The sequence below is a fragment of the Gambusia affinis genome, linkage group LG19 (genome assembly GCF_019740435.1).
Source record: "Gambusia affinis linkage group LG19, SWU_Gaff_1.0, whole genome shotgun sequence".
NCBI classification, from domain to species: domain Eukaryota; kingdom Metazoa; phylum Chordata; class Actinopteri; order Cyprinodontiformes; family Poeciliidae; genus Gambusia; species Gambusia affinis.
Genome location: NC_057886.1, coordinates 2,945,008 through 2,966,521, shown reverse-complemented (window position 1 = coordinate 2,966,521; position 21,514 = coordinate 2,945,008). Strand labels below are relative to the sequence as shown.

The window sequence follows — 21,514 nt, the reverse complement described above, 5'->3', positions numbered from 1 at the left end:
ATACTTAAATACATAGAACATTTATTTTATTTTATTTTATTTTTTAACCAAAGTTATAAGGATCCAAAGTGGATGATGTGGATCCACTCCATGTGGCTCCATGTGGCCCTGGAGCTGCAGGTCGCACACCTGACAACTTCATGAAAATTGAGGTTTGTTGATGTGATAAAAATGTAAATATATAGGTTCAGGGGACATCAGTGATACTGTTGCAGTCTAAAATGGACCTTGAACAACAATAATGAAAGAAAACCTGAGCTGCCTTCACAATCCACCCCCTTTCATCTCTCCTCCCAGCATGCCGTCGTCACATGGAGCAGCAGGTAAATAAAAACCCCTAAAACGGGATGTCATCACTGTTCCCCGGAACAAGCCAGGCTTTGTGTTCACGGCTGACTTTCTGCTCCTTCTTCTCCCTGAACAGGTACGCACTTCTTCACTTTATGTGCACTTCTTCACTTTATGTACAATTCAACGGCTGTTTGCTTTCCGTGAAAACTTTTGTGGCTTTCTCCAGCAGAAACGTGTAACCAGGGTAACGGGATAACGCATTACATCACAGGCATAATATTTTACCTGGCTTTTATTAATAATAATAATAATAATAATAATGATAAACATGAGGTGAGAAAAAAAAAAAGCTAGAATATGACATTAAAGGTTCCGGTCAGACCCGAACAGGCTGCGCGCGCCGCTGTGGGTGACGGCGCAGGTGTTCTGACTGTTTCACATTCTCACACCGGCGTGATGCTATCATGGGTCTTTTACAGCTGAGACATTTTATCCCCTGGTAAAAAATCTCCCCAAAGCCTCAGAATTAGCACCACTTTTGTTGCTGTGGGAATAATAACGCAGGAAACCAGTTTTGTGTTGATTTGATAGTATTTTTCCCGAAATAGCTTGATTATGTTTAAAATCTCGTTATATATCAAAGTAGCTTTGATGCTATGCCATCTGATATTGCCTTTAGCAGAGGCCCAAAACGTTATTATAGTTCATGGACCGAAAGCCGATTAATAATTGTGGGATTTGCTGAAAAGACGAGTACATAACGACTTCTGGATGATCTCAGTTCCACATGCTTCTGTTAAAATGAGAACTTTTCCACATTTAGGTTCAACGTCTGTGGCCCGGGATGCGCGTTCTGTGCTCTGTGGGGTTCTTTGTAGGCCTGCTGCATCTGTCCTCCAGTCTCCTGCTGGGAGCCTTTAACATCAAGACATTTGGGGACACAAAGGCCTCCAACACCACGCTGATGGACGTCATCAGCACGGTCTGCTTCTCATGTGCTTTAAATCTTTTATACTGTTGTTTCTGCATGAATGAAACAGTTGAAGTAAAACTATAATAACTGCAGAAATCAGACATGAAAATGTTTCCAAAGTCGGAGTGAATTTTGCTTCTCTTGGGATTATTTCAAATCAAATATTTTTGTAAAGCAGTTCATATTTGTGAAGTGAAAATACAACAATAAATTGCTAATAAAAATGAGGTTAAAAAAATAAATAAATAAAATAAATAGTGCCAGCCTGAGCTTATGCTTTTTAGAATCATATTTTGTGGTGTGTATTACAACTTTACGCATCCGGACTGAAATGTCTGCACGTTCTGCTTTGCAAAATAATTTAAATTCATCTAGATTGTAGATGCACGTCTAAATATAAATAAAACACACAAAAATGCAAAAATATTCCTGAATCTTAACCATTTCATTGTACATCGCAAAAGAAAATCTTACGAAGTTTTCAGTGGTTCTTGGTGCAGCGCCCCCACAGGCGAGGTAAGGAACAGGTTTTTCAAAGGGTTTGGTTCGCTCGACACAGTTCAGTATGAATACGAACAGCAGCAGCTAAAACTGTAACAAATGTTACGTCTTTGGCCCCCAATCAAACCGAGTCTACCAGATTAAAATGTGTAAAGGCACCTTCAGACTTCGCAAAAATTATTTATCTAAATTAGATCTACAAAACCACCAGAAGGAAAATAATTTGAGTTCCACTGTGTGTCCCCGCTTCAGGTCGTTCATCGATATGACGTCATTTTGATCCAGGAGGTCAGAGACAACGACCTGTCGGCAACCAAAAAACTCATGGAACACGTCAACAAGTTAGACTCATTCGTACCCGGCTCACACTGCACCACATGTTGGACTTTTTCTAGCACTCTGTGTAAGAGAGGAGCCACGTGTGGTGGTTCTGATATTCATCTGTGTGTGTTTCCACAGAGGTTCTTCTCAGTTCAGCTACATTGTGAGTGAGCCCCTGGGCCGCAGCACCTACACCGAGAGATACCTCTTCCTCTACAGGTACAACGGGCAAATGCACTGTTTCTATGCTTCAGCGTGAAAGATGTAGGACACTGGTGGGACTATGTTTATCAGCTGGCCTCCTCGGGATTCCCCCGGAGGAGCTGGAACAAGTGACTGGGGAGAGGAAAGTCTGGGCCTCCCTTCTAAAGCTGCTACCCCCCCGACCCGACCCCAGCAGAAGAAAATAGATGGATGGATGGATGAAAATGTTTTTAATCTATTGTGGCCCTTCTTCCTTTCATGTTAAATTAAGGGGCAAAACAACACAGCTGATAAAAATACTTTGTGTAGTCGCTAACTCTTTACGTATTAGAAGAAATGTATTTTGTTATTGTAGATCTCAACTTAAAAAGTGAGATGGTTTTAGGCAAACCAACTAGTGTCAAAATTTGTACAGAAACACAAACATAACTTATTTATACAGTTTATTAGCAAAAAAAAGTTGATTTGGTGGTTTGTTACATTTTATTGTCTTGACTAAAGAAACTTTGTGTTGCAAAGTACTTCATCGCTTAGAAAAACGAACATAATGCATTTGAGCCCTCTCTCTGCAGGCAGGCGAGTGTTTCTGTGGTTAAAAACTACACCTATGATGACGGCTGTGAGTCCTGTGGAACAGACACTTTTATGAGAGAACCTTTTGTCGTCATGTTCTCATCTAAATACACCGGTATGCTCCACAGAGGTTGTGGGAAGTTTTCTGCTTTTTCCCAATGATTGCTTTGCAAAAGTGTTAAACCATCACTAGTTTCGATTAGTTTTCTCTCTAAGGAACCAGACTTTTATGTTCTCCTTCACAGTGGTCACGGTGACTTTGAAAGTCATTTTATCATTATTTCTGGTTTCTTTTGTCATATTGAATCCAGTGTTAATATCAAATTGTTCTTGTTTTATCTCATATTGCAGTCTCAAGAGATGGGGTCCGTTCGACCCCATAAGCTTTTTGCACGGTGCATGGGTCCGGCGGTGTTATAAATACATCGCAAATAAAATCTTATGGCATTGTCTTCAGATATACAATGGAAAATCAAAAGTTAATTGCAGTAAAAAGCACTTCCAGAAACACTGGAATTTGTTTTTGCACATTTATAGAAACTGCAGCAAAATTTACCACCTTCCATCAGTTTTTCACAATCCCTCATGCCACAATTAGCAACATCAATATATTTAATTTGGATTTTTGAGAAAACAAGACATTGGAATTATTTTACACAAATGGAAATGGAAATATCAGACCTCGGGGAAACTCCAATCACGACCTTGTTTTTCCGTGTTCAAAATGTTCAGAATATAAATCCCTTTTTCAGAGATGTCATGGAAAGAAAAAGCACGGTGAGGACGTGGTCCAAGAAAACTGAAGAAATCCTGTGGGGTTGTTTTGAGGCCACTGATTGGATTTCTCTTTGCCAGCCACACAGAGAATACATCAATGCCATGACTGATTGTGTGACTGACCCACAACAACAACAAAAAACAAAGAACGACATATACGACACTAAATTTCATGACCAACTTTATTACCTGTGATTAACACACTTATGACCAACTGTAACACACAGTCCACACTGGTCTGTCATAAAGGATAGATTTGGGTAGTGCTCAGAGTAGAGTGCTCAACTACTAGTCAATATTACTCTGTAGTGGATCGTCCAGAGTTGCTATGTGCCTCTCGACAGCCCGTCTGATTATTGCTGACCACGCTCAGGCCTTTAACAGCTGCTCTGATTGTTTTGCAGCCCTGCCCAGCTTCACTCTGATCCCCCAGCATACCTCTCCGGACTTGGCTGTGGCGGAGACGGATGCCCTGTACGATGTGGTGACTGACGTCCGCACCCGTTGGAACACCAATGTGAATAAACTGAAAGTAAAAGCATGTGGTCCGAATGCTTAAAATCACTAAGCGACGTTAACCCTTCGCCCTCTCCGTGCAGAACATTGTGCTGCTGGGGGACTTCAACGCAGGCTGTACCTATGTGAGTGGCTCCGACTGGGAACAGATCCGCCTGTTCACAGACAAGAGCTTCCACTGGTTGATCCCCAATACGGCTGACACCACCGTCTCTCACACCAACTGCCCTTATGACAGGTACGTCCACACTCAGACTACACACACACATACATAGACTCCACTATCTTCCCATTCATCCTTCTGTTTCTTGCAGAATCGTGGTCACAGCAGACATGTTGAAGGGAGTGGTGCACAGCAGCGCTCAGGTTTATGACTTCATGGCCGACCTGAGGCTCAGTCAGGACCTGGTAAAAGCCAGTCCACTTTAATAATGCATTGATTTTCTTGGCCTTAGGTTTTGGGCTGGTCAGTGTCATAGTGACCAGTGGGGTTTGATGTGAACAGATGAAAGTTTTCCATCAGCCCTATAACTCTACACATCACATTCTGATCTAATAGCTAAATAACTGTAGTTTAGTTTATAACTTTCATAAAGAAGTAACTATAAAGCAAACTCTAGATGCAGTTGTCAAGCTGTACCCAGTGCCATCATGTAGTACCTCTGAAAAGTCTCCACACTTTTGTCAAATGCCAGGTTTTTGCGATGTAAAACAATGACACCATGATAAATTATAAAATCTTTCCACAAATGTGGCTTTTATTCTGCAAAGACTAAATGCCGTATTGTTTGCCAAATGGTAACAAAGGAACACGAGGCTGTCACTGTACGAACGAGTAATTAGAAAAACTGGATTTTCTTTCTAAGTCACTAGAAAATACAAGTCAGACAACCTAGAAGTCTGTTTCTACACCTGCAGAAAGAGAGAAAAAAAACCCCAAGAGAACTGAGAAACCATAGCGACAACATATACATTTATATCACATTAAAATGAGTTGATGAAATGATTCATCATGGTGTCAAAATGACTAAACCCTGGCATTTTACAGTGAGAGTCACTGCATTTGGATGGTTGGAGTTGAGTGTTTTAATGTGGAGGCCAGACTGACGTTTGCTCCGTCTCTTTCTCCTCCAGGCGCTGGCCGTCAGCGACCATTTCCCGGTGGAGGTGAAACTGACCACTTCTCTCTTCTCTGCCTGAATCATGACTCCCACAACCGAGGACGATCTCACCAATCACTTCATGAAATACTATAAATAAATCAAAATAACTCTTCACAAACTCAAGACTTTCCTGTTTCTGAAACAAAGAAAAGAAAAGAAAAAAAATAGAAACTTGTATTGTATAGAAACTGCTGTATTCCTGTGTTTTCTGTTCTGGAAAGTAATGCTCAGTAATGGGAAATCAGAACTGAAATTATCTTGTACATTTTGGGATCGGTTAGGTATAATCCACTAGCAATACAAGCTACAGGGTACCTATAGGAATTACTTGTCAAATAATACTACTAATACTATTGAGAATTTGATCATATTTAAGAAGAATTAAAACCGCCACCAACTTTCCATGACCTGATTATTAAAAGATTAATAAAATAAACCACAATGACTCAAATTTTAATTTTTTCCCTGATAATTCTCTTGTTTTAAATCTCAAAACTATTTCCAATTCACTTTTTTTTTAGCTCAATTAGAAACATTTAATCCAGACTACTCAATGTTTCACAGGGATGTGCTTCTTTTTTTTTTTTTTTAGACTAATCACAGTAAAACCTTTACTTACTGATCAGCTTCTGATTTATTCTCTTTCAAAAGGTAAAAGAGCTTTTTTTTTTGTACCATTTCTTGTGCAAAATTTGCAACAATGTTGTACACATTTCAGCTTGTCAGAAGAGATTAAATGTGCATAACATTTTATATTCACAGTAAACCCAAGTGTTACACAGGCTCCGTCTCTTTCCTGGGCTTTTTCAGCTGGCGTACATTGGAGAAATAGGGCCAGACCAATAGATTTTGTCATGATTCTAACAAGAGAATAAAGGTGTAACTTTATGAGAACTCTGTTAAAATGAGGAGCACTGTGACGTTGTAGTTGGTGTCATTTTTACAAATAAGGAAAAACTTAATATTTGAACACAGATCTCTGCTATGCTACAATGAGGGTGGATGAACGGTCTTAATGTAACAGTTAGTTTCACCGTCATTAGCACATTTTAGCTGAGCATGACTGGCAGTGCTAAAACCCTCCTCCTGGCTCTGATTGGCTGTTTTAACAAATATGTAAAAAAAAACAAAAAAAAACATTGTTTATAAAAGTTACATACAGCAGTTTTGGATGTGTAAATAAAACACTTTCATCCACTCACTGTACAAATCCAAAGCTTTTTTGAGACATTTCACATTGTTAAACTGACAGAAAGTGTGCAAAAATCAATGGCTAACCATTGACCTCTGTTAGGGCTCTTATAGGCACTTATAGGTCAAAGGCTCGTCTGTCACAAAGTATCAGAAACTGGCAGAGGGCTCCATCATCGTTCACTCACTGTATTTTATTTTTTTTACCATTTAGGCTCAACGTCAGAGTATTAATATGATTTTATTTTTAAGGCAAGATGATAGAAAATGAGAGCAAAAACCAATGCTGGTGTGTTTTACCTAAAATGAACCCTTCAGAGCTTTGCTGTATTTAATTCTTGGGTTGTTCCCATGGGAACACACAAAGATGAGCTATGATCTGCGTTCAGTTCCTCTGATGTGTGTGTGTGTGCGTGTGTGTGTGTGTGTGTGACTGTGATCCCTAGGCCTTCTTCTGTTTCAGCATCTCCATGTACATGCGCAGCGACTTCTGGATGGACTCTTTTGTGATGAAGCTGACAAAGTTTTGGATGTCTGCCTCTCTGTTGGAACGCAGTTTTTCAATCGTTGGTTTCCTCATCATGGACTTGGTGATCTGTCGGGCGTGTTCTGCAGACAAACAGAAGAACCGTTGACTCAAAACGGTTACAATTTAATTGAAAACTGCAATTGTTGTCGCAGAGTGATGTCATCTGTATGACATGCCAGTTTTTTAAATTGCATAAGGCTTTGAAGGTCATTTTTAGGTAAAAAACCAAAACAATGGAAGCCTTGCAAACGGGTCTCGACCTTGAATTTCAGTTTATTATTGCGTAGGTGAAATTAAAAAAAAGGCAAAAAAAAGTTTGGTTTAAAAATGTATATAATGTATTGCATTTACAATTTATATTTTTAATGCTTTTGGCAAAAGATTTGCACACCACTGGTTTAAATAAGACACCTGCCATAATAGTAGTGCTCCAAGCCTGCTGCATGACTGTACAGTGTGTTGGGAGGTGCTGTCAGGTTGCATGTTTATCACTCAGTTGTTTAAATTTCCATTGGACTTCTGTCAGGTTTTCTGCTGGTTTCACCAACTCAAATTGAGATCTTTTAAAGACCTTTTTTAAAGACCATTACAAATCAAATGTAAGGTTTGTATTGCAACAGAAATGTACAAAAACTATGTTACAGTTCATATTAATTCTTTTAATGCACGTAGCATCGTATGGATTGGTGACAAAGGTGAGCCAAGACGAATGTTGTCAAGCCAACGGTGACCAAAATTCCCACTTACCCATCATCCCTATGATGGACACTGAAAAACTGGCTAGCTTTCCCAGCTTTTCTAGTTTGCTAGTAGCTAGTTAGCTAGTGACCGCTACGAGTCACAGACTGTAATGAAGATGTCTGTGTGCGACAAACACTTTTGCTCTACAGAACATTTCTGAGGAAATAAATAAATAAAAACAGTCCTGCCATGACAAAATTTAAGATCTCTGATTAACATATTCATGGCCAACTTCATTAAAAAAATTAATAAATAATAATTTAAGACATTTTAAGGCCTTAATTTTAGATCCATGAGTTTTAGACTTCCTAAGCATGCGCAGACATCTTGTGTCTACATCAGTCCCGTCTATTCAGAGCCGAAATGTGTTGCCTGCACCTTTAATTTGCAGTTCCTGTTGACAAGATGAATCACCTCTGAATCCATATCAAGTCAAAGCACCACTGGTGCTTCAGTGGCGATTACCTGGAATGGCCAACCAGTTGGTCATGGTCTGAGTGGCAGCAGAGAGGACCTGGTCTTCAGGCACCAGCTGGTCCACCAGTCCTATTTTCAGGGCCTCAGCAGGCTTGTAGAGCAGCCCTAGCTCCAGAGACATCTCTGTGTTCCGGTGGCCCACCGTGTTCACCATAGTGTCTTTAAACCTGAGGTGACAGAATGGGATCATTTAGATCAGACGCACTAGTACCTATTGTCAGAGTACCCAAGAGAGCAAACTCCTCACCAAAAAGGTGCCACTATGCCCAACTTGGTCTCGTTCAGGCCGATGCTGTAACGAGGGTTGTCCGCCATGATCCTGTAGTCGCACGATATCGACATCAGACAGCCGCCCGCAGGACTGGAGCCCTGCGGAGGGAAACAGAATGGAGGGTGATGGGGGTTCAGTGTCAGCCGTCCCAGTTTCTGTCAACAGTATAGGGATCAACTCCATGAGTCAGGATGAGAAAAAAAACGTCCCTGTTCACAGGAAACTGCGATTGGTTGGAGGCACCAGGAGGGATGAGAAAAGCATTCAACTAAAAGTATTTGAATGGCCCAGTCAAAACCCAGCCTCAAACAGGATGTCTGCAGGTTTCAGAAAGTCAAGTTTAAGACTTTTAAAGACCTTTTTTAATGACACTTTCAATAAAATTTAAGACAGAAAAACATCAAGTGCCTAGCTTAAAGTCGATTTTTTTTTCCACCTTATGTGAGCAGAGGAGAAAACAAGCATCATCCAGCCAACCGGTGATACATTTGCATTTACCAACAATAGATGCTGAAAAAATAGATAGGCAGCTAGCAAAGGTAGATTAGCAGAGAGCTAACGGTAGACTCAAGGGCCTTGAGTTACAGAACCCAATGAAAATATCTGAGCATGACCAAAACTTTGGCCAGAAAACTCCAGCAAGAGAAAAGAAAGAAAGGAAAAAAAATCTACACATACTCTATTATATAGTTCAGTCATGACAAAGTTTAAGACTTGTGATTAATGCATTTAAGGCCAAATAACACTTTAAACATTTCAAAAGCTTTAGTTTTAGACACATACATTTAAGACTTTTTTTAATGCTACCTTGAATGTAATTTGAGATTTAAAAAATGAATAAATAAATATTGGTCTGGTTTTGTAATGCCAAGCTGAAAAGTTAGTTTGCACAGAACGCGACCAGCCTTGTACAGGCCGTCCAGCCAACGGGCCATAAATTTGCACTTGCTAGTGACAGACGCCAAAAGCTAGATAGGAGGGATGTGAATCTTTTACCAACTCACAATTTGGTGCCAATTTTTTGAGGTTGTGATTGGATTCAAAATCGATTTTCGAGTCAAAACAATTATTTATAATGATTTCTGCTTTGATCTATCAGTGTGTGTAAAGGATCCTGATGATCTACTCCAGTCTGCTTTTCAAGGCAGACAGGAATGACAAATGGAGATGAACATGAATCCATGCTTTGTTTGTTTACGTACGTTGATGGCTGCTATGGTGACCATGTTGGAGCCGTAAAGCTTCAGCCACATCTCCTGCACGGCCTTCCAGAACTCTCCGCAGTGCTCCGGGCTCTTCCCGTACATCTCCAGGATATCCAGGCCGGCGGAGAACACCTTGGGCTGGCTCTGGATTCAACAGAGCCACAAACACACACATTCACAGAACTATTTCCCACCACCACAATGATCTGCATGGTGGCTACATAAGCAGACGGTACCGAGGTGATGATGAGGCCTCGGCAGCCTTTGTCCATCTCCAGCTTCTCCAAAGTGATGCAGATCTCTGTGAGGAAGTCTAGACTGAGGCTGTTGACCGGAGGACTCTGCATGTGCATCACGGCCACGCCTGAACACAGAGAAGAAGAGATGCTGGACAATATTGGGACAGCAAGTCTTCTGTCTTCTTCTGTCCAAAGGAAAAAGGATGGCAATAAAACCACAAGTCACACCTGTAGTTTGGTCATGATCCACGATGAGCTTGGCTGAGCTGGAGTTGTTTCTTTGAGTGATGGAGGTGGAGGACGCACACAACCTTCCATGACTGCTGCAGGAGAGGAGACCTTCAGCAAAAACACAAAAACAAGCTGTCTCACCTTGTCTAAAAACACAGGACAAGTCCAATCTGCTACGTTTACTATTCAGCTTAAAGAAACAGCACATTACGAGAGGGAAAGTTCTTCAATGTCAGTGAATTAAGCCAATGTTTACGAGAGGGAAAGTTCTTCAATGTCAGTGAATTAAGCCAATGTAGGAAATACATGCATATTATTTTACATTTGGAAGCTATTTTGTTTAGCATGAAAAGTAGAACTATTCATACGAAAATGTCAATGAAAACGCATAAAAGAAACGCCCTTTTACTATTTTTGTCGCGTGAATATCTAAACAATAAAGCTCACAACACAGAACGCGACAGTACCATGTGACCTTTGCTCCACTTTCAGCCTATGTCAAACAGCAAAGCAAGCAGCTGCTATCAGACAGGTCATAACGGACAGGTGGCCAAGACGTAAATAACAGTGAATATAGTGACCATAATATCATAACGGCGCACAAAAGGTGATAAAAGCCAAACCTGCTAAGACACTCCTGCCTCTCAGAGAAGCAGACAAAGCCATTTTGAGTCGCAAGTAGATCTTCTTCTACAGCAGGCACAATAGAAGCGAGTTTGTTAAGTTGAAACAGCGCCCTCTTCTGCCCGCTCTAAATAATGACGTAGAAAACAGAAGTATTTTCTTAAAGATATTTCCAATGTTGGAGCTATTTATTTTTTATTTCTTTATCCATTTGAATTTTGTCAGTTAATTCTTAAATTTATATATATATTTGTGTTATTTACAGAATTTATTTGCAGGTTAATAATTGTTGATTCTATTTATTTTTTGTTTTATTATTTTTCTTATTTATTTTTTCTAAGTAAGACAGGAAGTAATGTGGGTCAGTCCACTTTCTATAAGTGCAGGGCCCTGGTAAAGGACCAGCAGGCATTTAGATTTGGGGCCTATGGTTTTTACCAGAGCAAGAAAGGTAGCATGAGGACAAAAGAAAGTTTGAATCTGTAATTGTTTGCTGAAATAGGAAAAAAACCCATCCAGAACAATCAACAAGTTTGGACATCGAACCTTCTTTTGCCTGCATACAGAATCTTGACCCCAGAGCCTCAGTGGAGCCTTGATGGAACTTTTATTGGATGGATGGTTTGGCAAACAATCGCCACTACATCCAATTTGCATTAGGATTTATTTTTTTAAATAGTAATAGTAACAATGATGGTGATGAGGATATTTAATAATAAAAGCTCTGTAATAAAAATGGTGAAAATTGAACATGCAAATTTAAATGTATCTCATAAACGTAAGTATGCACAGCGCATTTTAGTAAATACATTATTTAATCTTTTAGTAATTTCAGTAAATACAGTAGTTAAAATTAGTTTTATAGATATATTTATTTATTTAGGGCTCTTTGCATGTCGCAGCACTGGTGTCAGAGTTCTAGTTCAGCTGATTGTTCAGGTTCAAAGTTGTTGCTTTAAAAAAAATATGGCCGTGTTCATTAAGGTCTCCGTGTTATTTCGTTGTATTAGTTTTGCATGCTTCTTGTGAAGCAGGACGGTGTTTACAGCAGTGTGTACAGGCGGATCAGTTGCTCGGCTGTCTGGCTCTGGTCTGCTCTGTTGTTCCCATAAACTCGCTCTTTCAGGCTGAATACAGAAGTAATCCCATGGAAATAACTCAGGGACGGCTCCTTTACCTTCGTCTTTAGGCTGAAGAAGCTGCTCCAGAGTGAAGTGAAGGCTACAAACTTTGCTGTGCAGCGTTAGCTTTAACTGGTAGCGACGAATATTTACAAGCCACCATTTTCTTAATTCAGGACCGCTTAGAAATCCATGAAAATTTAAAATCCCATTATATTAGGAAGAGAACAAAGTGCACAGTATTGCTTTATTTTCGTCTGAAATACGACTTTGTCTTTTCTAGCTGTCACGGTAACTCAAAGCGGAAAAAAGAGAGCCGCATTTGCGCATGCGGTTGTGACGGTCAGCGCCGCAGGAGGAAAGAGCGCACTTCTTTTGACAGTTGGTGGTTACCTTAGCAACCAGTAACTGACAGCTCGTCCCCTTCTTCTGTTCCCGTTTGTAACTGTGGTATGATCAGGATCAGCTCTCTGTTCTCTTTATTACATTTGAACACATATTTTAGACAAATTTAACTAAATACAGTGTTTCGTGTGTAATTTTGCCATGTTTTGTACATGCATTTAAATGAGCTAAAATGTTATCCATTTATTTTACAACAGTAAACTGCTGTCAGCTGTTCATTGGGAGCTATTGTTCTGTTTTTAGGGTTATTTATTATATTTTGTTTAATGTTTAAGGGCAGATGGTGCTGGACTGATGTTAACTACCAACTTGATTTTCTCTCATTGTTATTTATGTTAAAGTTGAGATTAGTTATTAATGACGTAAATTCATACGATCACAGTCAGCTCGCCCCTTTCAATGCTGAAGTTCTTCTCAGTCAGTGAACATATTATAATACCATTTAAAATATGTATTTGTAAACAATAGGGTGGAAGTTTAGGTGAAAACTGTATTTGAAGCATAAATTAACAGGTTTTAGTCCTAATTATTATCAATGAATTTTACTGAAAAGCCATATTGCACCATTCAGTGGGAAGGTTCACCTAAAAATATGGAAAAATAAAAAAGCTTTCCTCCTTTATGTGTAATTTTAAGTTTGGTGCTTAAAATGTAAAATGCCACACACTATTTCCTCCATTTGCTCACTTATCTCATGTTTTGAATGCATGACAGTAGGTGATGTGAAACAAATGAGTTTTGGTGTTTTCTGTTTTTTTTCCTCCCTGCCTTTTGCCCAGAAAGCTCTCCCTCCTCACGGCTGGTGGCCATCGAGTGTCATAGGAAATCCATCGCTGTGCGTCACCTCTGCTGCCCGTATCCTGGGGGACATACTGCTCCCCTCTGCCTCTTCCTGCCAGTTCAACCCTGCCTGCGCATCAGCATGGATCTGGCAGACTTGGAAGACATGAGCAGTGGCTGTGAAGGCAAAAACTGCAGCTTAGCATCAAGGCTCCAGGAGGACTGCAGAACCCAGGACTGCTACTGGGAGGAACCCATGTTTGGACTGATTGAGTTAGGTAGGTAGAAAAAACAACAAACAAAACAAGCAAAGTTTTATGTATTCTAAGGAATTTCAACTAAAGTTGAGGACTATCTTAGGACTTTTAACCTAAAGTCTTTCTGACTTTAGGTAAAAATTAGAAGCAATACAAGCTGCTATGAAAAATATTTTGATTATTTTCACTTCTGAGCACAATTAGAATGGATTAGAGAAAAGATAGATACTTTGAAAAGATTGAATTTGTCCCTCAACAAAAGTTAGCTAGATTTTTGGGTTTATTGTCATCGTTACATTTCACTGTCCACTTTGGACAGAGAGGAACTGATTGCTATTTTCAAAGAATATGTCAAATTTTGCTGGATGATTTTTAGGCAATTCAGACAATCCCCTGTCAGTTCAGTCATTAATCAGTCATCTGGTTGTAGACGCAAGAAAGATTAATGGGTAACAAGAGGAGATTTGAGCAAACCTTGGAGGGAAATCAGTTAGTTTTTGTTTTCAGTTTTCAGAGTGAAGATTTCACAAATTGTAAAACTGTATGTTAAGGAACGTGTAATCAGTATTCAGTGTAACTAACGTTAATGTTGCTGTTTCCATACACGCAACAAACTTTGGTTGTTCTAGTTTTTAATTTCTCTTTATTTTATTTGTTTGTTTAGTTTTTTAAAAATAAAATTTTCACAAATATAAAACTGCATTTTCAATCCCCCTGCTCATACTTGGACAATACAGTTCATGTTGAGTCCAAGTATTTTAGATTCTGAACTGGAAAAAATGAAGTGCTGACTCACTAATAAAATAGCAAAGTAGTTGTTTAGTTTAGAGCCAACTGCTTGTAGCGCAGCGTTAGCAGCTTGTAGCGCAGCGTTAGCAGCTTGTAGCGCAGCGTGTAGCAGCCGTTAGCAGCTTGTAGCAGCCGTTAGCAGCGTGTAGCAGCCGTTAGCAGCTTGTAGCAGCCGTTAGCAGCGTGTAGCAGCCGTTAGCAGCTGTATTCTCCCAGTGATAACAAATCATCTGTATTCTATCTGTTACTCTCACATCTTCATGTAATATTTTCCATTTTCCCAAAAATCCTCCCACATGAAATATTTCAAAGTGACAAAGGGTTCCTCTGTGCTTCCAGAGACAAATTTAGATGAGTAGACCCACCAACGTCAAACGGAAAGAACCCAGCAACTAGGCAACTTTCTTTCGTCTTTTAGATTATAAACCGCAGAATATCAAACAAAATTCAGACTCTAGGAAAACATTGGTTAGCCAGTCACAATATTCTCAAATGATTTCCATTGTTGTTTATTTTTTCTTTGTCAAATCGTCATTTTGTTTAAATCCTGGATGGTCCGTTAGGCTAAAGCTAATGGCTAGTCTGAGAAGGACTAAGACTAAAGTGGACTTTTAAGATCTTAAAATTATTCCAATCTAAAAAATATGTCATAGAATTTTAGATTAAAATCTTTTTTATGAACATAAAGACATGGGCTTCATAATTATGATTAACCCACATATTCCTGACATTTTACTTTTTTCCCTTTTTTTGTTCCAGTCATTTATCATCCCATCACATTAGGTGCAAGCATGAAATGTTTTTGGAGCAAATATATTATCACTATGCAAAGTGTGACAATCATTTAAAGAAATATATGAGAACTTTGAAAATTGTTGTAGTTTTGTAGTTCTTAAGGTGATATTGTTGCTTTATTGATTATTTATTGATTTATTATTGGATTCAAAATTTGAGCCATTTTAATTATACAACATCACTTACAGCTTGTATGCTCATCATTTGTTGGTCTATTGTTTGTTTGTTTGTTTTCCAAAAGTCTCGGCTAAAAACCCAATCTGAACATTCAGAACTACAAAAAGGCTAGTTCTTCTAAAACACATCAATCTATGTTCTTGTTCCAGTTTGCGTGACGATGGTTTATATCCCACTGATGTTATTCGGTCTTCTTGGGAACATCTTGACCATACTTGTGGTGTGGCTTCGTCCGCACATGAGGAGCTCGACTTATCTGTACCTGAGCAGCATGGCCGTCAGCGACCTGCTAATTCTCCTTCTGCTCCCTCTGGATCTGTACAAGGTACACTCAGGGAGAACTCAGTCCCGTCTACATGCAGCCACAATCACGCCGTGAAATGTTTTTGTTTTCTTAAGGAGCATCCTTCCTGTTTGAGAGAAAGGAAGAGACCACGTTGCTCAGGTTGCAAATCTCAATCTTCCCAGTGATGATTGCCTAAACAAGTTATTGCTGCTGTCCTCTCACGGAGAACCCTTCAGAATGAGGTTTTCTTTCTTTCCGGCGTTGTGCTACACTCACAGTGGTCTTGAAACACTCTTTTATTTCTTCTGTACCAGTGAAATAATCACAAAACCTGGCAAAAATGTTCATACCCATTAAAGTCCATTTTGATTTAATGAATACATTGCCCCATAGACAAACTAAAGTAATGCAAACTTTTAAACCAGAACAAATTCTTTCCCAAATTTGTCTGCATTTACAGCAGAAGTGAATGCCAGTCTATTGGCATTAATCCGAGCCAGCCTTGTACACGTACAGACTAATGTTTGTGCAGAGTCCCCTGATAGATTGAATAGAGAGCCTCCCTGAACATCTATTTTCAATACATGCTGTCCCGACCAAGTGTTGAACAAGGGGCTGGTTTCTTTTACCAAGTTAGCTCTGAAGGTAACTAATCGAACCTTTTCAGGGAATGACCCCCCGGATGCCCGCTTCCACTGATCCAGGTTCTGCTGGAAGTTTCTTCCTGCTAAAGGGAAGTCTTCCTTTCCGCTGCCACTACAGTACATTCTGACCGTAAAGTCAACGATGTGCATCTTGAGATGACGTTGTGAATTTGGGTTGTATAAGTAAACTGAATTTAATTATATCAGCCCAAACTAGGTGGAAGACAATTGTATGCCATCTTTTTTTCCCTTATTCTCTTCTTCTTCATCTTTCCCTTCCACGTCCACATATTCATCAACGTATCGGCTAATCGGACGTGTTCCTCTGTCTCCTCCAGCTCTGGAGACCCAGACCGTGGCCCCTGGGAGACCTTGCCTGCAAGCTGACTATGTTCCTCTCAGAGTGCTGCACCTTCTGCACCATCCTCCACATCACCTTCCTCTCCCTGGAGCGGTACGTGGCGGTGTGCTGGCCGATCACAGCCAAGACGGTCGTGACGCGCCGCAGAACCAGGGTCATCATCAGCTGCCTGTGGCTGGGCGCGGCTGTCAGCGCGTCGCCCGTCTTGATTATGGTCGGAGTGGAGGACGTCGGGGGAGAGGAGTTTGGGCTCAACCAGTGGAGGGAGGATGTGGGCCGGCTGGGCGGAGAGGAAGAGCAGGGAGGGATAATGATGAGCGGAGTGGAGAGAGGAGGCGCAGTCATGGCTTTGCTGGATCCACGGTTGGAGGAAATAAAGTTGGGAGAGAAGGAGAAAGAAGGATGGGGTGAAGACCTCACAGACTTTATATGGCTTGACGACAAAAACAGCGAATCAAAAGAGGGAACTGAATGGAAACCAGAGGACATTAAAGACAAAACAGAAGAAGCCGAGGAGCCAAATGAGGAGAAAAGGAAGGTGGAATTTGAGAAAGATCAGCAAAACAAAAAGAAAGAAGATGAGGGGGGAGGAAGCGAGGAGAGAGCCGATGCAAGCCGTGGCGGAGAGATCGACAGAAAGGAGTGCCGCTGTACACACTACGCCATCTCCTCAGGTCTCTTGTCCACCATGATGATTCTCTCCAACTTGTACTTCCTGGTGCCCCTTTGCATCCTCGGCCTGGTGTACACCCTCATTGGACGGACACTGTGGCTCCGCCCAAAGAGCAGCAGAAGAGACCAGAGTCACCGAAGCACAGTGAAGATGTTAGGTGAGTGCCTTGCCATGAACCTTCAAACTATGTGAAGCTAAAGAGTCCATTATGAGTGAGAGAAATGTATGAATTTGTGATATAAATATCTTGAAGATATGCACTGAGTGAGCAAGACGAGTGAGAAGCAAAGTCAATTGTATTATGCTGGTGAAACATTGTCTTTGGTCATAGATAAAGCATCACAATGAAAACTTCAGTCATGAGGCTTAATTGGCAGACTATAGACATTCAGACTTCTCTGAATGCTCCTTGTTAGTGAAGGGTTTCCAGGTCAACTCCACAGTGTCCAGTAAAGCCGTTCTGACTGGTTGCTCAATCTAGCAACACTAAAGTTAGCATCTACATTGGAGTTTCATAACTCCAATGACCTCCAACTCTGCTGTCAAACTGCAGGGATGTTTACCCCATTGGACACACTATGAAACTTCAAGGTAGATGCTAATTTTGGTGTTGCTAGCAGGTAACAGTTAGCAAGTTGCAGTACACTTACAGTGATTTCTTTTTTTATTCTGTTTGTCTTTCATTGTCCTTTCTTTTTAACTGATTTCTCCAAACCCTGCCACACTCTGTAATGTGGAGACTTCTTTAATCATTTCGAAGTGAATGTTTCTGACAAGTCTGATTGTTAATCTCTGTTTCTTAACTCGATCAGCAGAAATGGGCAACAACTCAACGATGAGTTCTCCTCTTTCATCTTGTGTTTTGAAGTACAGATGAAATCAAATCCCATCCTGTCACATTAAATGCTGACAATAGCTCTCTAGTTTTGGTTTCATGCAAACATCGGAGGGAAATGTTAATTCAAGGTCAATCTATAACTGCTAGCAACTTGTTAGCTTGTCACAATGCTAACAAGTTATTTATAACTTGTCAGTGCTACTTTTATGCACATATTTTACCTGTTGGTGTCAACAGGTAAAATATGTACAAAAGATTACTTTTTTTTTAAAAGAAGTAGCTTCTTGAAATTCTGTAAAAAGTTTAGTATGTGTGTGCAGGTTTTACTTTAAGCTCAGGTCACTTTCTTAAATTCTCTCTCCTCTCCATCTTTACCTCCACCAGGAGTGATCGTCTTGGCATTTGTGCTCTGCTGGCTTCCCTTCCACGTCGGCCGGACCATATTATCCCTTTCTCTCGGCTCCAGCGTTGAGAGACAGGACGCCTACACAAATGCAACCGCCCACACTGACGCGAACACCGGCGCTCTGGAGACAATTAGGACAAAACGACAGTTTCACAACGGTGCAACGTATGAAGTGCCAAACAGGACAGCGGTTACTGGAAGCCCCCAAAAGGTCAAACAAAGTCCCGGCCCTCTCGCTACCACCATGAAGGCGTACACCGCGATGCCCCCCGACCTTTATGCTGACGTTGCACTCAACGCTCTCTTAAACAACACACACTCTCAGCCTGACACTCACATGTACTTTCTGTACTATCTGTCTCAGTATTTTAATCTGGTGTCTTCTGTCCTCTTCTACCTCAGCGCCGCTGTCAATCCGTTACTTTACAACCTGATGTCTGCCAGGTACAGACTGGCTGTCCACAGCCTCATACACAAACACCCTCACACACACCCTCACCGCCTGCGCGCGCTCACGGCTCGGCACTCCACCACCACCACTTTGTAAGCTACCAGCAGAGCTGCTGTTCAACGTTCTCTCCAGCTCACCCCAGAGATTTAGGGCTTAGCGCTGGAACGGCCTGGACGAAGGTTACTTTTATGTCTTGAGAACCATTTTTGTGTTGATTTGGCCGAATGTTTTGAATTATTCTTAAAAAAAAAAAAAAAAAAAAAAAAAAAAAAAGGAAATTAAGCAAAAGTGTACATAAAATTAGGAATAAAATTTTATTTTTTAATATAAATCTCAGGATGTCAAACTTGAAATTACAAACTGGTCAACTCAAACTGACACAGTAGGAGTGAAAAAAGAAGACATAGGAATTCTTTGAAGAATCTTCAGTAATATGAGCTGCAGAAACATTATTTCCCTTAAGGATCAACAAAGTATTTTTGAATTGAATTTAATTTCATTGAATGAACCACATTAAGGAATATACTAATCAAAAGCGTAAACAAATTTGAGAATATAAAACAAGTCATGAGGTTACATGATGAATAAAAAAAAGAGCAAAACAAAACGTGGCTAAAAACACAAACAATTCTCATAACAATGATTCATTCAAATGATCTTTTCTGAGTTTATCTCTACTGTTTTTAAGAGATAAATTTTCGCACAAGAAGGAAACTTTTCATGCAATTTATTGTCTGGTGACAATAACCAGGAACTAAATGGTTATGTCTCTTATTTATACAGTGCATATATTTATCTATGATCTCTAATTTCTTTGAAGAGATTTCCATACGCTTGTTTGTTGTTTGATGCTTTGTGTTACATCATTTTTCAATAAGTTCAGATTATAACCTGGTAGTTTTGCAGGACTGAGTGGACAGACTGTGGTTCTCATTGGCAGCGTTCCTGTCCTGCAGGATCTGGAAAAGATTAAGCCAAGGTTAAGAGTATAAGTATTTAAATCTCTTTAAAATGCCAAGGTTGCTTCAATATGCATATTTAAGTAGACTGTGTGTAAATGCAAAAACGTTTGATTGCACAAGCACACTCGCACACACTCAGCTCACACAGACAAACGAGGCAGGGCTATTTCATTGATTCATGTAGTTTCATTCAGGTCGATGTGTTTTATGTGACATAAATCACATTATGGACACTGATGTGGCAGATACGGCTACAAATGGGTTTATTTGATGGCAGAGTTTCATGTCTTGTGTAAAGGACATTTCCTCCGATGCTGGCCCGACTGTCAGCAGGTAACGATTGAGGATGGATTTCCTGAAGTTCAGCAGGATGCAGTGGCCTCGGGCCGAGGGACAATTGATTAGATTGGATCTGTAATCCAGCCTATTCAAGATTTTTTTTTCTTTTCTAAGAACCGTGTTCTTAGAAATATGGTCTTGAGATTTTGATTGGAAATGGACATGAAACTCTCCTTTATGACGAGCGTGTAAGACATGGACAGTGATGAATGTTTCTCATTGCTTTCTCTGGTCCTGGTGAATTAACAGTTAATGTACAACTGGTACGCCGCACACTTTGGCTCTAAATCAAAGGTGGATGCGGAATGTTTTATGTTCTGATCATTTGACATGTTAAAAGATTTAATATAAGCTGTAAGATGTTTACAGATTTTTTTGTATTTATGTTCACATTTACCTATTAAAGACTGCTTACAGTGGTAATGGTGACTAATTTTCTTACTTTGCTCACATACAAATGACTGTTGCTCTATTACTGTTTATTATTATTATTATTATTATTATTATTATTATTATAGACACAGTACAAACTACATAATCAGAAAATGCACTACAATAATAATTTGTATTTATTATAGAGCTATCAATCAGTTAAAAAATGTAATCAGATTAATCATACTCCAACGATATGATTTATCACGATTAGTCAATAAGCTTGACGTGAAAATGCACATTTTCAAGAAAAATGTTTAAGAAAATGTTTTATTATCTCAAACCAAACAAATTAGTTTTCTAGGTTTTCATATTCAGGAACGTTTAAAAGAAGACCTTTTGTTTCAAACGAAATTGACAGAAACCGGGATGTGCTTCGATAATTCGCCGTTCCAAAAAGTAGGCTCTCTTTTTTTATTTTTTATTTGGCTTTATTTGACAACAATCTGACTGACAGGAAGTGAGCAGAGAGAAGCTGGGACAGACATGCGACGAAAGAACCAAAGACGGGATTCGAACTCCGGACTTCCACATCGCGGTCTACAGACTGTGGGACGCCCGCACTAACCGCGGTGTTTTGTTTAAGCGAGACTGCCGTTGAGCTCATCAAGTCCTCGTTCATATTTTCACTCGCATGTCGCGTTTGCGTCTCTGCATTGCACCACTGTACAAGACCGTGTAACGCACTGCTTTGAACTATGCAACCCTCCGCGGAGGAGAGGCTTTTAGCTCAAAATAGGTCATGTGATTCATATTAACGCCTTAAGCTTTTTTAGATTAATCACAAGCTGACATGCTAACATTAACTATCCTAATTTATTTACATTTCAATGAAAAGGTTTACTATTTCCTAGGTTTACATACTTTTTCCTCGGATGGGCTCTAGAGTAATTGCCACTGATACGTCTTGTTGTAAGGTTGTAGAGCCATAACCCCACAGAGCCTTGGTGTCATCTGATGCTTGTTTGTCC

The 21,514-nt window shown here is 40.0% G+C and overlaps 3 protein-coding genes across 5 annotated transcripts; 2 read left to right on the top strand and 1 right to left on the bottom strand.

The window, feature by feature from the left end:
- The first annotated feature begins 311 nt into the window (after positions 1 to 311).
- On the top strand, positions 312 to 5,465 carry dnase1 (deoxyribonuclease I). Its single transcript, XM_044099245.1, is given in 11 exon segments — positions 312 to 329; positions 331 to 362; positions 364 to 424; positions 1,115 to 1,273; positions 2,018 to 2,106; positions 2,225 to 2,305; positions 2,863 to 2,978; positions 4,045 to 4,157; positions 4,240 to 4,394; positions 4,471 to 4,564; positions 5,291 to 5,465. Coding segments are annotated over 11 exon segments (984 nt in total). The 3' UTR covers positions 5,357 to 5,465.
- eci1 (enoyl-CoA delta isomerase 1) lies at positions 3,805 to 10,918 on the bottom strand. The gene is made up of 7 exons (XM_044099249.1): positions 10,827 to 10,918; positions 10,201 to 10,311; positions 9,970 to 10,097; positions 9,731 to 9,877; positions 8,505 to 8,626; positions 8,246 to 8,424; positions 3,805 to 7,119 (listed from the first exon to the last, which is right to left on the bottom strand). The coding sequence occupies exons 1-7, from the start codon at positions 10,867 to 10,869 to the stop codon at positions 6,953 to 6,955; spliced, it is 897 nt and encodes a 298-aa protein (XP_043955184.1). The 5' UTR covers positions 10,870 to 10,918; the 3' UTR covers positions 3,805 to 6,952.
- Positions 10,919 to 12,317: 1,399 nt separating this feature from the next.
- On the top strand, positions 12,318 to 20,522 carry LOC122821384 (growth hormone secretagogue receptor type 1-like). Of its 3 annotated transcripts, XR_006369004.1 has the most exons (6): positions 12,318 to 12,398; positions 13,137 to 13,411; positions 15,301 to 15,476; positions 16,420 to 17,272; positions 18,338 to 19,789; positions 20,071 to 20,522. XR_006369004.1 is itself a non-coding variant. In XM_044099242.1 (5 exons), exons 2-5 carry the CDS (start codon positions 13,276 to 13,278, stop codon positions 18,904 to 18,906), a joined length of 1,734 nt encoding a protein of 577 aa, XP_043955177.1. In that variant the 5' UTR covers positions 12,318 to 12,398; positions 13,137 to 13,275; the 3' UTR covers positions 18,907 to 20,522. The 3 variants fall into 3 exon arrangements, 2 of the variants coding, with proteins under 2 accessions (XP_043955177.1, XP_043955178.1); XM_044099242.1 differs by having other exon boundaries at positions 18,338 to 20,522; XM_044099243.1 differs by having other exon boundaries at positions 12,323 to 12,398; positions 13,133 to 13,411; positions 18,338 to 20,522.
- Positions 20,523 to 21,514: the final 992 nt, after the last annotated feature.

Bases quoted from the DNA above. Each gene is read 5' to 3' on its own strand.
- eci1 (XM_044099249.1), bottom strand. From the start codon at position 10,869: ATGGCTTTGTCTGCTTCTCTGAGAGGCAGGAGTGTCTTAGCAG. The intron at 10,312-10,826 runs GTTTGGCTTTTA...TTTTTGCTGAAG, and splicing joins AGGCAGGAGTGTCTTAGCAG to GTCTCCTCTCCTGCAGCAGT. The intron at 9,878-9,969 runs GTACCGTCTGCT...TGTTGAATCCAG, and splicing joins GAGGCCTCATCATCACCTCG to AGCCAGCCCAAGGTGTTCTC.
- LOC122821384 (XM_044099242.1), top strand. From the start codon at position 13,276: ATGGATCTGGCAGACTTGGAAGACATGAGCAGTGGCTGTGAAGGCAAA. The intron at 15,477-16,419 runs GTACACTCAGGG...TGTCTCCTCCAG, and splicing joins TCCCTCTGGATCTGTACAAG to CTCTGGAGACCCAGACCGTG. The intron at 17,273-18,337 runs GTGAGTGCCTTG...TACCTCCACCAG, and splicing joins AAGCACAGTGAAGATGTTAG to GAGTGATCGTCTTGGCATTT.